This window comes from Harmonia axyridis, chromosome 6 (genome assembly GCF_914767665.1).
Source record: "Harmonia axyridis chromosome 6, icHarAxyr1.1, whole genome shotgun sequence".
NCBI lineage: Eukaryota > Metazoa > Arthropoda > Insecta > Coleoptera > Coccinellidae > Harmonia > Harmonia axyridis.
The window spans coordinates 22,996,954-23,009,498 of record NC_059506.1 but is presented as its reverse complement, the minus strand read 5'-3'; the positions used below and the strand labels follow the sequence as shown (position 1 = coordinate 23,009,498).

The 12,545-nt window shown below is 31.6% G+C and overlaps 3 protein-coding genes across 4 annotated transcripts; 1 reads left to right on the top strand and 2 right to left on the bottom strand.

Moving 5' to 3' along the window:
• Nucleotides 1–2: 2 nt before the first annotated feature.
• LOC123682986 (short-chain specific acyl-CoA dehydrogenase, mitochondrial-like) lies at nucleotides 3–3,797 on the bottom strand. The gene is made up of 6 exons (XM_045621860.1): nucleotides 3,366–3,797; nucleotides 3,124–3,272; nucleotides 2,468–2,726; nucleotides 981–1,133; nucleotides 619–926; nucleotides 3–331 (listed from the first exon to the last, which is right to left on the bottom strand). The coding sequence occupies exons 1-6, from the start codon at nucleotides 3,397–3,399 to the stop codon at nucleotides 29–31; spliced, it is 1,206 nt and encodes a 401-aa protein (XP_045477816.1). The 5' UTR covers nucleotides 3,400–3,797; the 3' UTR covers nucleotides 3–28.
• A 641-nt stretch (nucleotides 3,798–4,438) lies between these two features.
• On the bottom strand, nucleotides 4,439–5,905 carry LOC123682988. The gene is made up of 5 exons (XM_045621863.1): nucleotides 5,488–5,905; nucleotides 5,293–5,435; nucleotides 5,091–5,169; nucleotides 4,830–5,036; nucleotides 4,439–4,676 (listed from the first exon to the last, which is right to left on the bottom strand). Exons 1-5 carry the CDS (start codon nucleotides 5,788–5,790, stop codon nucleotides 4,602–4,604), a joined length of 807 nt encoding a protein of 268 aa, XP_045477819.1. The 5' UTR covers nucleotides 5,791–5,905; the 3' UTR covers nucleotides 4,439–4,601.
• A 125-nt stretch (nucleotides 5,906–6,030) lies between these two features.
• Nucleotides 6,031–12,478, top strand: LOC123682987 (WW domain-binding protein 2). Of its 2 annotated transcripts, none has more exons than XM_045621862.1 (6): nucleotides 6,031–6,297; nucleotides 6,354–6,528; nucleotides 6,581–6,740; nucleotides 9,026–9,217; nucleotides 12,043–12,128; nucleotides 12,209–12,478. In XM_045621862.1, the coding sequence occupies exons 1-6, from the start codon at nucleotides 6,242–6,244 to the stop codon at nucleotides 12,263–12,265; spliced, it is 726 nt and encodes a 241-aa protein (XP_045477818.1). In that variant the 5' UTR covers nucleotides 6,031–6,241; the 3' UTR covers nucleotides 12,266–12,478. The 2 variants fall into 2 exon arrangements, with proteins under 2 accessions (XP_045477818.1, XP_045477817.1); XM_045621861.1 differs by having other exon boundaries at nucleotides 6,052–6,297; nucleotides 9,026–9,388.
• The last annotated feature ends 67 nt before the right edge of the window (nucleotides 12,479–12,545 follow it).

Genomic DNA, 12,545 nt, shown 5'->3' with positions numbered 1-12,545 from the left:
AATATGGTTGTATAATTTATTTCTTCTGTTATTGAATATCCTTCAAAATAGCATCAGCAATCAATTGCCTCTGTACATCATTCACACCTGCATATATTTCAGTTATACGTGCATCACGGTAGTGTCTTTCAGCCGGCATATCTGTAACATAGCCCATACCACCTAATATTTGTATAGCACTGTGTGAAACAAAAGTAGCTGCTTCACTAGCTGCGACTTTAGCCATCGAAGATTCTTTGGTTGAACGCTGGGGTTCATCACATAACACAGCTGCCCTCCAAACCAATAATCTTGCAGCTTCTAATCTGAGTGCCATCTCTCCCAAACGTAACTACGAATGAATTTTAAATAAATTAATCTGTTCAATTTGATATTTAATAAAAATCACTCATTCATTGGAAGTGTTGCAACCAAAGTGAATAATTTCTTCTAGCAACTAGGATTGACTGTGGCTTTTGAAAATTTTTTTGCAGATTTGAGAACATTTTTTTTAGTGAATATGAAGAAGTCAATAAAAAGGGCAATATTTGTTATACTATCAAATAGCCTATGGTTCAGCATTTGAATCATTTTGATCAATATCGCGTAAATCTAAAACGATTTATAAGTCAAAATTACCTTCACTGCTTGTAAATTACAAATTGGTTGACCAAAGGCTTTTCTCTGGCCAGAATATTCCATAGCTACCTCTAAGGCACTTTGAGCAATACCCAGAGCTTGAGCTGCTATACCGACTCTAGCCTTATCTAGCTGCATCATAGCCATTTTGAAACCATCACCAGGATTACCAAGAACATTTTCTATTGGAACCCTAACATCTTCTAAAATTAAATTACAAGTGGACGAAGCTCTGATTCCCAATTTATCTTCTTTTTTGCCTAACGATAATCCAGGCGTTGGCATTGGAATAAGGAATCCTGTGATGCCTAAAAAATGAGAAGTTCATTCCGTGTTAAGGATAATGCAATATAGGTACCCACCTCTGTGCTTTAATTTTTTATCGACAGTTGCAAATACTACAGCTGCCTTACCCTCTGTACCACTAGTTACCCATGATTTTGTACCATTAAGAACATATGTATTACCATCCTTCACAGCAGTAGTAGCCATTGATCCTACATCACTACCAGCATCTAATAAAATAGAATTTGGGATGAATGAGATGCAAACGCAATATAAGAAAATATATAAATAAATTAAAAAAACAAAATTAACATTATGGTTTTTTATTACTTTTTACATGACAGAATCTACATTTTGGGTGAAAAACAAGAACAAGATGTGAAATTATTTTCCAAATTTTTACGGAAAAATTCAGCTCTAATTAACCAAATATATCGTGGAAAATTTCAGTCAGGAGAGCCGAGAGGTTGGTTTGAATCTAGGAATGAAGTCCTTAAATATTTAATTTTTCTCGAGAATTCTCACTAAGATCAGATGTCTGCTATTAAAATAGTAACCTACTACTTGTAGTAGTTTCTCAATAATTGAAAATGATTGTAAAACTTAAATAGTGTTTTTACTTTTAAAGGAATTGATATCAATTCAAAATTACTCAACAACCTCCATGTTTGTTTACAGTTCGCAGCGCCTTCAACGTTATTTGAATCTCGGAAGTTTTATCACAGACTAACTAGTAATCTGTGGTTCTATTTTCCACATGCGCAACGCTCACGCGCGTTGTTGATATTATTCATGTTTTCGATGGTTCGGGAGGTAATCTTGCCGAATCTACAAGTGTCCTTGTGAGATCATCAAACGTTACATCAAATTCGTAGCTATGTTGCCGGTTCGGAAAATTAATCAGGTGTTTGAAGAATGTAATAGAATTCAGACAGAAAGTCAATTTCCCGGGACCAACGGTTATTACAATATAACAGACTGACCTCATGATAATAATACCTTAATATCACATAATACTAGTCTTTGTTATTATATTGTATTGGCATACGACTGCTACAACAAAGGATTTTGGTGTAGTGAATATTAACGTGATAATTATCTTTGTTTATATGCTGAAATTGTACTTTATCTAATCCTTCAAAGAGGGCTAATTCAATACAAATTCCTTTTAGTTCAATCCTAATTGGGGATCCAGCATAAATATTCAGGGACGAAGAAATTCGAGGAGAGAATTTGACTCTACATTGTTTATGTTTTGCGACTCCCTTGGAAGGCATAAAAACGAGAACGAGAAACGAAAACTACTTAAAAACTCTAACATTTTTGAAACCTTCAATATACCAATGACATGAAGCCGAAATTCGAGGCTACTGTCGAACGGATATCAGTGCAGTTTCAAAATATACTGTGTACACAATCTGGCAACAAACCGTGAAATGACACTATCATGTGTCATTTTATGTACACAAATTTCTACTCTGTTATCTGTGACACAAATCCACTTGTAGATTCAGCAAGACCACCGCGTTATGTTCGATGACGAGCGCTCAAAAAGAAAAATTACCTGGTTCACTTAATGCGAAGCATCCTAAAGTTCCCTTAGTAAATGGCCTCAAAAACTTTTCTTTCTGTTCATCGGTACCACATCTATCAATCAAATTTACATACAAACAATTGTGTACAGAAGTTATTGTTCCGGTTCCACCACAACCTCTAGCTATTTCTTCAACTGCAACTGCCATCGCCAAAGTATCTTGTTCGGAACCACCCCATTTTTCAGAAACATTTATGGATAGCAGTCCAAGTTCGCCCATTTTCTTAATCTGCGATGGTATCGAGAGTTGGAAAAATAGGTTTACATAATTATTCAAAAAAATTCGAATTATAACTTTCTGTTGGGATAGCTATATCAATCGATAGTTTTTAAAACATCATATTCTTACAAGTTATTAAAACTTTGTAATGGTAGGTAAAAAATTTGAATAAAAGATAATTGATTACAAATATCACAATGACAATTATTCGAGTATATCAACCCAAAAAAATTAAAGGACTAAAATAATTATTTACTCTATCATTTCAGTACAATAATCCTTTGATTTTCATTATGTTTGGAGATTATTTCCAACAAATCAATTAAAAACAATCCTTCTCTGTCATAGATTTATTCATGTAAAAATAGTCTACGCCGGTCCTGTGCCTGTACTCAGATATATTTACCTGTTCCGCAGGAAATTTGTGTTCTTTATCTAACTGAGCTGCCAAAGGTTTCAATTCTGCTTCAACGAAATTTCTACATGTTTTTTGAAGCATCAAATGTTCTTCCGGTAGTTTATGCAGACTAAAATTTCTCACCAATTGTTGAGGACCTGTAATGTATTCTATTAGTAAAGGTACATAAGATTTTACACAAAATTCATTTGCGATGCATCGAATATATTCATCTTTTGAATGATACTTACATTTAAGTACGGTTGTTATTTTTCTCCACGTCATTTTATGTTGAACAAACTTTTCGTTTCAAAGGTATTTAGTTAAAACGGTTTTTGTTTAAATACATGTGGAATTTCACCTGATAAATTTCGGAAAAGACAAACTGGTTATGCTTGGTGACCTTCCTCCAGAACTTGTAGTAAATTCCCTTGTATTGAAATTTATCTTCTTTGATAGAATATATATTACTTATCTCAACTTTCACAATAACCTGTTTTGATAAGTAGCCACGTAAAGCGCACTGTTGTTGAGTTAAAGAAATTCATTTCGTAATTTTTCGTACAATCCATTTGACAATAATAATCAAGATAGCTTAAGCAAATTACGCACTAATGATTATTTTCATGTTGAAAAACTTAACCTAAATGGCTGATTGGATGTTTGTTCAGTTCGACATATAAAGTGAAATTAATTGATTTTAACTCAAAGCTATTTCGATTTATAAGTTTAAAATGAACCGACCATGACATAAAAATATGTAGATTTCCATTGTATATCAAATAATGAATATTCAAATGTTTTATGTAAAACTGACCTTTGATAAATGTTCTTATTTTTTGATATATTACTGCTATTGCAATAAGTTTAATTATTATTAAACTTGATCCTCATTTTCTTCATACATTATTTAATTTTATAAAATAAACAGACTTTAGGTTAAGGGCTTGTTCTACTTCTAGATAAAGTTTCTAACCACACTAAATTTTTCAGTTTACTTAGCCCAGAATTTAAAAAGCTATTGATTTTTATATTCTCAATTCCCTTTGAATTTATATGTATATATTTTGTATAAAAGTTCAAATTCTTGGTCAATTGAATTATACCTCCATATTAGTACGAAAAGAAAATCTTTGCAGATTTCCTTTGAATAAAAAACAGTAAATAACATAATAAATAGTCATTTTCTTGAAAGCTCAGGTACTTCTGTATTTTGCTGATTCAATGTTAATTTCATTACACCCAATTGGGGCAACAATAGTTCATTACTGGCACATAGATGGCGCTCTTTGAGTAATAGGAATTGGGGAAAAAAAAACTCTAATTTATTCGAAATTGGGGGACGTTTATTCTGATCACATCATTAAGAAATCTATACATACTAGCAATACATTACCAAACTTATATATTTCTTAAAAATTTCTATTCAGCTCTCATATTTGTACATTTAGGAAAAAATCAGTCACAGTAAACTTTGGTAATCAATTTTAAATTCGGTCATACGCATCTGATGATGATAGGTAATTTGTATTACACCCACCAAAGAGAAAGAGTGTACCATCCTAAAAAAATATTGTTGTTAAGACTTGAACAATATGAAGTTAAAGAATTATATGATGATTTACAATATCCAAATATAATAAAACCAATATAAACATATCAAAACTATTTTCTAAATGTTCAATGTACCTACTCTGATTATATTTCATACTCACTCTTATTAAACCTGGCAGTTTTCTCCAGAAGTCAATATTTGGGATAACTTCAAGTCCTCTAGCGCCTCTCATGAAATATAATAAACTACCACCACCAACAAAATAGATAATGCAAGTTATAAGAAATATCAATAACAACGTTGCACCTGTACTAGTTTCATCTGGGGCTTGAATAACACATGCATATGGAGAATTGAGTGTGAATTGCTGAAATTTGAATATTAATTGATCAGTTCATTCAATACTTCTAACCAAATTTACCCCACTTTCAGGATCTCCTATTATTTGAATATAAGATGTTTTAAAATGAGTGCATATTAATCGAAATGCAGCTGTAATACTGAAAAAAAAATCATACAAGATTATTTTATTTGCATTTCCCCAGTCTTCCAGAAACTTAGAGCTTGTATAAATTATTAAAACTGGTTGTTTTCTGCATTGCATAGCAATTTTTTATACTCACTTATTTTTGTTTCTGTATATTAGTTCATATGGCTCTTCTTCATTTGCTAAAACATTATATCCAATGTCAACTGGGGTTCCTATAACGTCAACATTTGTCTTTGTTTCATTTTTTTTGTCTGTTGTTGTACGAGATACGATCAACTGAAATTGTTAGTAGTGTATTTCAATAGCATCAAATATCAAAAGAACATACAGAACCTGTTAATGTTTTGTTGTATTGAGAAGGTAAAATATCATAATCTGAAGGTTTGAATTGTGCAGATGTACATCCATGGAAAAAGAAACGGTAGTTTTTTATATCAGTTTCCAAGAATCTGCCTTCAGGTGCGTTTTTCTCAGTTAGAAATAAACGAGAAATATCAATTTTTCTGTTGTCTTCGAAGTAGCAAACACAAGGGTTTGTAGCATCTCGAATAATACATTTTTCAGATTCATCACATTTTATAAAAACTAATATTGAACAAAAAATTACTCCAAAAAAAAATAACTTAGCCATGATTCATGCTTTCCTACTGATAAAAAACCTATTTCAGAGCAGTTTTATTCTACTGGTAGGATGTCAGAGAGATAAAAGAAAAGTAAGGTAAACAAAAACAGTGGCATGAGCAACCCAAAGAACCCCGCTCTTATTTTTAGAACATTATTGCTTTTTTCAAAAATGTTGAAAAGCTCATAAGATTTGAAAATTATCTATGAATGGTATTCGATAAATATTCAAAAATTGAGTAATTATAACATATCCATAAATGTTTTCTAAGTCAAAGAAGAAGAAACATTCTTCTAAGAAATCTGACATCTCTATCTCCAGTTTTGTTATCTTGTCAATTGCTGTCAAACCACACACCACAATAATTACCACAAGTAAAAAGGAAGTGTCTGGAATTTTCCTTGGAGATAATTTAATGAAGGTTGAAAATATTTAATTATAACGTCTATTATTTTAAAATATGTCGTTGAACACTGCTCATCTGAATGGTGGAGTATTGATACATTCTGGTGAATGGTAAGCAAAATAATATAACATGATTTTGGAAACTAGAAATAACAATTAATTTTTAGTATATTGCTCTTTTGTGAAAATGTTACAATTGAATGGTCTGGCCAGAATGAACCTGCCTTCAATGGTTCGAAACATGGACGCATTTATCTAACAACTCATCGAATGATTTTTAATAATAAGGCTGGAAGCGATCCCATGCAATCATTTAGTTTTCCATTTATTACATTGAGTGAGGTAAAAGGAAATCTTACTCTTTTGAATACTCTCACTGACAATGTTATTTTAGGTTGGTGTTGAACAACCTATATTTGGGGCTAATTACATCAAAGGAAAAGTACGGGCCCAACCGAATGGAAACTGGATTGGTGAAGCTAAATTCAAAGTGACATTCAAAACTGGGGGAGCAATTGATTTTGGAGAAGCTATGTTGAAAGCAGCCCAATTGGGTGAGTTCTATTCATACATCAGAATTACACAATATTACATCCATTATATCTTTAAAATATTTCAAATTTTTCTTTAACTCTTTTGTTTGTAATTTGAATAAGTGGTGAAAAAAGTCTTAAATCAGTTTTTTTTGTTTACATTGAATAGATAAAGATTTCAAGGTATGGTTCTCTGCTTTGATGTCACTTTTTATAAAAATCAGCTGATTCATGTTTATGAAACATACCTATTTATAAAAAATTCATATTATTATTATAGTGGCCTTTGAAAAATATGTTTAATTTACTTATGGTAGGTTTGGAAAAAAGTTTACTAAATTTTTATACACAGTTTATGATTGTTAATTTCGAAATTTTACCTTATAGAATAGTTGTCAGTATAAGTAAATAATAGTTAACAACATTTCAAAGGCCACTATAATATTACAATTATAAAGACCATGTATTATTTTATTTATTCAGGAAAATGGATCAACATTAGAAGTCGGAAGTAAGGTTCTTTATTTAAGATCCAAAAAACCAAATTATTATTATTAAGTTATCATAGTTGTATCTGAAAAGATATATTTTACTTCAAGAGGAAAATTAATAATTATATGACACCTTTTTTAGATTTGAAATTTTCAAGATATAGTTCAAATTCAATGAACTTTAATATTTATAGCAAATCTATCAATGCTGATAAATATATTGTGGCTGACTCGATGGCTCTTAGGCCTCACAAAACAGGTAGTTTACATTTTTTTGTTAGTAGACTTTTTTCAATTCCATGAAACAAAAAGAAAATAGCATGGTAAATTATTTGGTACTAAAATTTATTATAAACAGCAATTCTTGAATTACTCTCCAAGGCAGGCATTACTTTTGAAGCATTTCACCCTGAAACTCTCAAGAAAATTGAAAACATTACAATAAATTCTAAATTTTCAAAAAAGTGATCGAAAAACTAGCTTTCAAAAATAAAAATTTTGGGAAATACATTTGAAAAAATTTTATATAAATTCAAATAAATTAGTTGCAGAGATTACAATAAAGTATGTACAGGTTAAACTTTCCATAATATTGACAAGATAGAAGTAACAAATAAGTCACATAAAAAATAATCATAACGATATTTGCACTCAATATTTTGAAAACGGGATATGCATTGTTGAAACTTTTAAATAATTCAAATGAAACATTTTTGAGAACAATGGAAATGTTTTAAAGAGTGGCTCAATTTTGATTAAACACCCATTAACATTAATTTATTTAGTCTGTGTAGTGGAAAAGAGAAAGCTTATCAAAGTGGTGTCATAATGGATAGTAGTTTGTAATGGATCAAGTAGTGGTAGTAGTTTAATATGTATTTCGAATTTTGTTAGTAAAATATTGTTTCTGAAGATGACATCCTTGTTGAAAATATGTTGAATTTTGGTGGATTTCTGTGTGATGACCTTGGTAATTTTGGTTACTTTCACAATAATTAAATTCAAATGAGTATTATACTTTATTATGGTTTTTCATTTACTTTTGACATATAGAATCAGTAGAATTCTTTCAATAAAAACAAAATTATTATATTATCCAAAAAGAAATACATAAATAGAATTATCCAAACCTTTAAGAGAAGAGGCAATGAATCAAAAAAATAAATTACTTTAAGGACTAACAAGAACGGTAGTTTTGAATCATTTTATTTTTTCTTTTTATTGATATAAGTCGAGTGACACCTCATTTTGAATATCTTTGAATTTCCCCTTCAGAAATGTTGAGAAATTTAATTTTCTGATTGGCTCATTTAATTGTACACTAAAAAAATTGGAAATCATTCGAATTAAAAGTTTGAATTGAGCTATAATGGTGGCGATACAAAAACATAAATCGAACTTGGAAATTTGACATACATTTAGTGGGGCCTGGTGTTAAAACATTTTTTAAACATATATGATTTGATGCGCATAATAAATAGAATGAAACGATCAGAAAAGAAAATTCGTCATATTGTCTAAATACTGATCTCGGAGACTCAAGTTGGACATTTCTAAAAGGTAAATTCAAATACTATTGAAGAGGTGTCACTCGACCCCTTATCCTTATTAAAATTCTTGCGTTTGTAGCGCCCCTTCATAGAGGGACTCAAAAAGTATGGTAGTAATTGTTCCTCTACAAATATTAATGACCGTATCTGAATTAATATCGCAAGTCATTATAACATGAGAAATATAGGGTTGGCTCCTTTTCATTGGAACACAAGAAATATTCAAATTTACAATAATATAGTAAAACAAAATCCTTATTTACAGCTACAAGAAATGCCCAAAGGGATGCCCCACCACCTTATGTACCGCCTCAAACTCAATGGTATGCTGCTCCGCCTCCGGCGTATGCCCCACCCCCTCAAGGTTACTACGGGTGGAGTCCGCCAACTAACGTGTTTCCACAACAACCACCAACAGGTGCTGTCTTCATGACAGATGCTCCCCCACCTTATCCAGGTATAAACGTTCCTGGACATGCCCCTCATCCTCAAGGAGCTCAAGGATTCGGGTATCCACCTCAACCACAAGGTTTTGGTTTCTCACAACCGGGTTACGGTCCACCAGGTGCTGCTGGGTTTGCTCCTGGGGCGTCTGGTGGCATGCAACAGCCTGGGTTCAGCTCCGCTGGTGAGAATCTAAATATAAAATAAGAGCGGTCTATTTTTTTTTCTTTTTGGTGGAAAATTTTTGAGCTCTTGAAAAAGAATTCTTCAATACAAAAAAGTGTGATAAAATTTGTCTGATGTTGAAGGCTTTCAAAGCCAGATTGTTCGACAGAATTGGAAAACTCTGGGTTCTAACCATGGTCTAGGCTGTTTCACTTGACATTTCGATTACTTCTATGATAAGCATCTTCATAGGTTTCTAGGTTGTAGATTGTAACTCGGCTCTGAATTTCTTTGATTTTTAACTCCAGATGAGGTATTTATAGTCTCTCCACAGGGGGATTTTAGGGATGAACTAGGACTCTGCACAAGGATTCTCAACACCATTCACAACAAGAACGAGGAGTGATCATAACACTTGTAGAAAGAACCTGACATATATTTGAGCCAAAATAAGTCCAGGAGGAATTGAATCACTTGAGATGAACCTTCTTATCTAATAGTTGTAGTTTGAAAAAAATCGAACAAGCAATAAGACTATGACGTCAACCAAAAGAAAATAGGGTTCCAGAAATAATGGGAGAGCATACTTGCCATTCATACCATTGGTGACTGATGAAATAGAAAAACTTCTTAAAAGACAGAACATAGAACCAATTTACAAACCAAGACAACAACTGGGAGAGAAGTCTTAAGGAGTGCTAAAGATAAAATTTATCCACTTTCAAAAGCTGCTGTATACAGGATATCTTGTGATTGTGAAAAAGTTCACATTGAGTCTACAAAAAGAAGCATTGGAGCCCGGTTCCAGCAGCAGTGTTGGCAATTGAACCAAAATGAAAAAGTTCATACTCTGCCAACATGCCCTCACCAACGAATATACCATCTTTTTCTCAAGAACAGAAATCATCTCAGACATCTAGAGTTACTACTAATAGAAAGTCATCAAAATTTACAAATTTTCGAATAACATCAACAGAAGAGAAGAAACACCAATAGTGCACGCTGCTTGGTTATCAGCAATAGATCTCACGAAACCTAGGTCTACCAGAAGTGTAGGGGGTGAACCCCATAGCTCCGCCCCCTCTAGTGGAGAGAGTACATATAAATACTGCATTTGGAGAGAACCCTGAATCATATTGGGGAAATCCAACCCCGACAATTTATGACCTAGAAACGTCTGAAGATGCTTACCGCAATAATAAAAGAAACGTTGTGAAAAACCGACTAGACCACGGCTAATAGGCCGAAAATCTGTCTGTTTGATGTGCAATTATGTTATATAAGCTTATTGAGTGGAAAATAGTTTAGAAATCAGCAGAGGAACTTGACTGAAGTTCAAATTTCAAATAAGTGTCTGAAAATGCCACTTGAACTTCTTTGTATGAGTTAACGATTGTTCATTGAAACTATATGACTTGATATGGAATTAGTTCTACTTCATTTATATTTATAAATCGAAGAATATTGTGATGCGCTGTAATTTTCACCCAATAAAAATGTTTTTGCTGCTTGACAACTTCAAGTTGTAACTAAAACTTCTTGTCGCAATATGTGATGTTTTATTACAATTTTTGAGCGCTCCTTCACCTAAATAAACGCTGTATTATTTCGTCACAATTCAAACTTTGAACCATGGATGGTCTCAAACGATGAAGTTCGAATTCCTGATGAGAAATCTGTAGTCGAATAAAAATCTAAAAAAAATATCTAAATATTATAATTCTCTAACAATACAACCTAGAAACTCGAAATTTTAAGGATGAAATTGCTTGCCAGTATTATATTAAAGAGATGTGGATTAAGATGAAATCACATTTGTATGAATATCTGATTGATCCAAAATTGTCTTATATTAAGTTTCTCACCTGTGGGCACTTATTTTAGTTCTCTAGTGATATACAGAGTGTTTCCTAAAAATTTGGAACAAATTCAGGGTAGGAAAGAATAGGCTTTGTTTCCAAAATGCAATAATAAAATTTTTTGTTAATAATTATGTTCTGAATTTTTACCGCATTTTCATGAAACAGTTTTTAAATGTTGACTGAAGAGTGGTGAAACCTAGAAAAAAGAAGCAGCAGCCTTTTTTGTTCTAAATTGAATGAGAATTCAAATTCCACTGTAGTTGTTGAAGAAAAGGTATTTAACGTAAAACAAGCACTTCTATAAGGTGTCCTTTCATACCAAATATCGTTCAATTATCTAGCAATTTGTTATTTATTTGAGAACAATTATCTTGAAAATAAAACATTTTCCGTCATAGAATTCCTAATCGCTCAGAGAATAATATGTGAATTTGTTTAGGAAACACCCTGTATACAAGTCAGTAAGGTCTTGTAGACTCAAGGAAAATTTTATATGGATGTTTTTGGCAAATATGTAAATGTGAAGTGCTCATATTTATGTTTTTTTTTTTTTTTGTTATATGTATATAAATATATATGATTGGTGGCAGAAACGTTGATTGTAGACTCCTCGTGATTGTGTCATTAATTACAGAAGAACTGTTTGAAATTATCGAGTAATTTTTTTATTAACACTACTGTCAACTATATAAAACTTCCACGTAAGGTCTGTCTTGATAAAAGATTAAAAATCTCTACAATGCTTTCTAACAATTGATTTTGTAAATTATTAATCTCATCAAATTTTGTTAATCAAAAGAATTATTTTCAGACGCTAAAGCAGCAGAGGCAGCACAATCAGCTTATTATGATCCCAATCAACCTCAGATGGCTTATGTACCACCACCTGCTTATTATGTAAGTATGAATTATTTCCAATTTGGAATATACCATTTATGGTTTTGAATTTTAAAATTAAAATAAATTTTATTCAACAGGAAAATCCACCTTCCTATAACAACGCAACTAATAACAACAACAAAAAAGAACAGTAAGCTGCTAATGAATTGTTATATTTACTCATTATCTGTAAATTTATTGTACTGTTTATTACTATTCCTTTAATATTAGTTTATATATTTGTTGAGAAGAAATCGATTTATAAATATATTATATAATTTCATGGAGTTTTCACTATGAATATAATACAAATTCTCAGCACTTCGAATTGTATTTTATGTATTCTTAAATAAATATCTTTAAATTTCTGTTCTCCTTGAAACTTTTTTTGTTGCTAGATTAAGATAGATGAATAATTTTCTATGGCAGCAGTAT

Bases quoted from the DNA above. Each gene is read 5' to 3' on its own strand.
- LOC123682988 (XM_045621863.1), bottom strand. From the start codon at position 5,790: ATGGCTAAGTTATTTTTTTTTGGAGTAATTTTTTGTTCAATATTAGTT. The intron at 5,436-5,487 runs GTATGTTCTTTT...TAACAATTTCAG, and splicing joins ACAAAACATTAACAGGTTCT to TTGATCGTATCTCGTACAAC. The intron at 5,170-5,292 runs GTGAGTATAAAA...TTTTTTTTTCAG, and splicing joins ATATACAGAAACAAAAATAA to TATTACAGCTGCATTTCGAT.
- LOC123682987 (XM_045621861.1), top strand. From the start codon at position 6,242: ATGTCGTTGAACACTGCTCATCTGAATGGTGGAGTATTGATACATTCT. The intron at 6,741-9,025 runs GTGAGTTCTATT...CCTTATTTACAG, and splicing joins GTTGAAAGCAGCCCAATTGG to CTACAAGAAATGCCCAAAGG. The intron at 12,129-12,208 runs GTAAGTATGAAT...TTTATTCAACAG, and splicing joins TACCACCACCTGCTTATTAT to GAAAATCCACCTTCCTATAA.
- LOC123682986 (XM_045621860.1), bottom strand. From the start codon at position 3,399: ATGACGTGGAGAAAAATAACAACCGTACTTAAAT. The intron at 1,134-2,467 runs GTAATTTTTCTT...CTATTTTATTAG, and splicing joins CTTCGCATTAAGTGAACCAG to ATGCTGGTAGTGATGTAGGA. The intron at 927-980 runs GTGGGTACCTAT...CTCATTTTTTAG, and splicing joins TAAAAAATTAAAGCACAGAG to GCATCACAGGATTCCTTATT.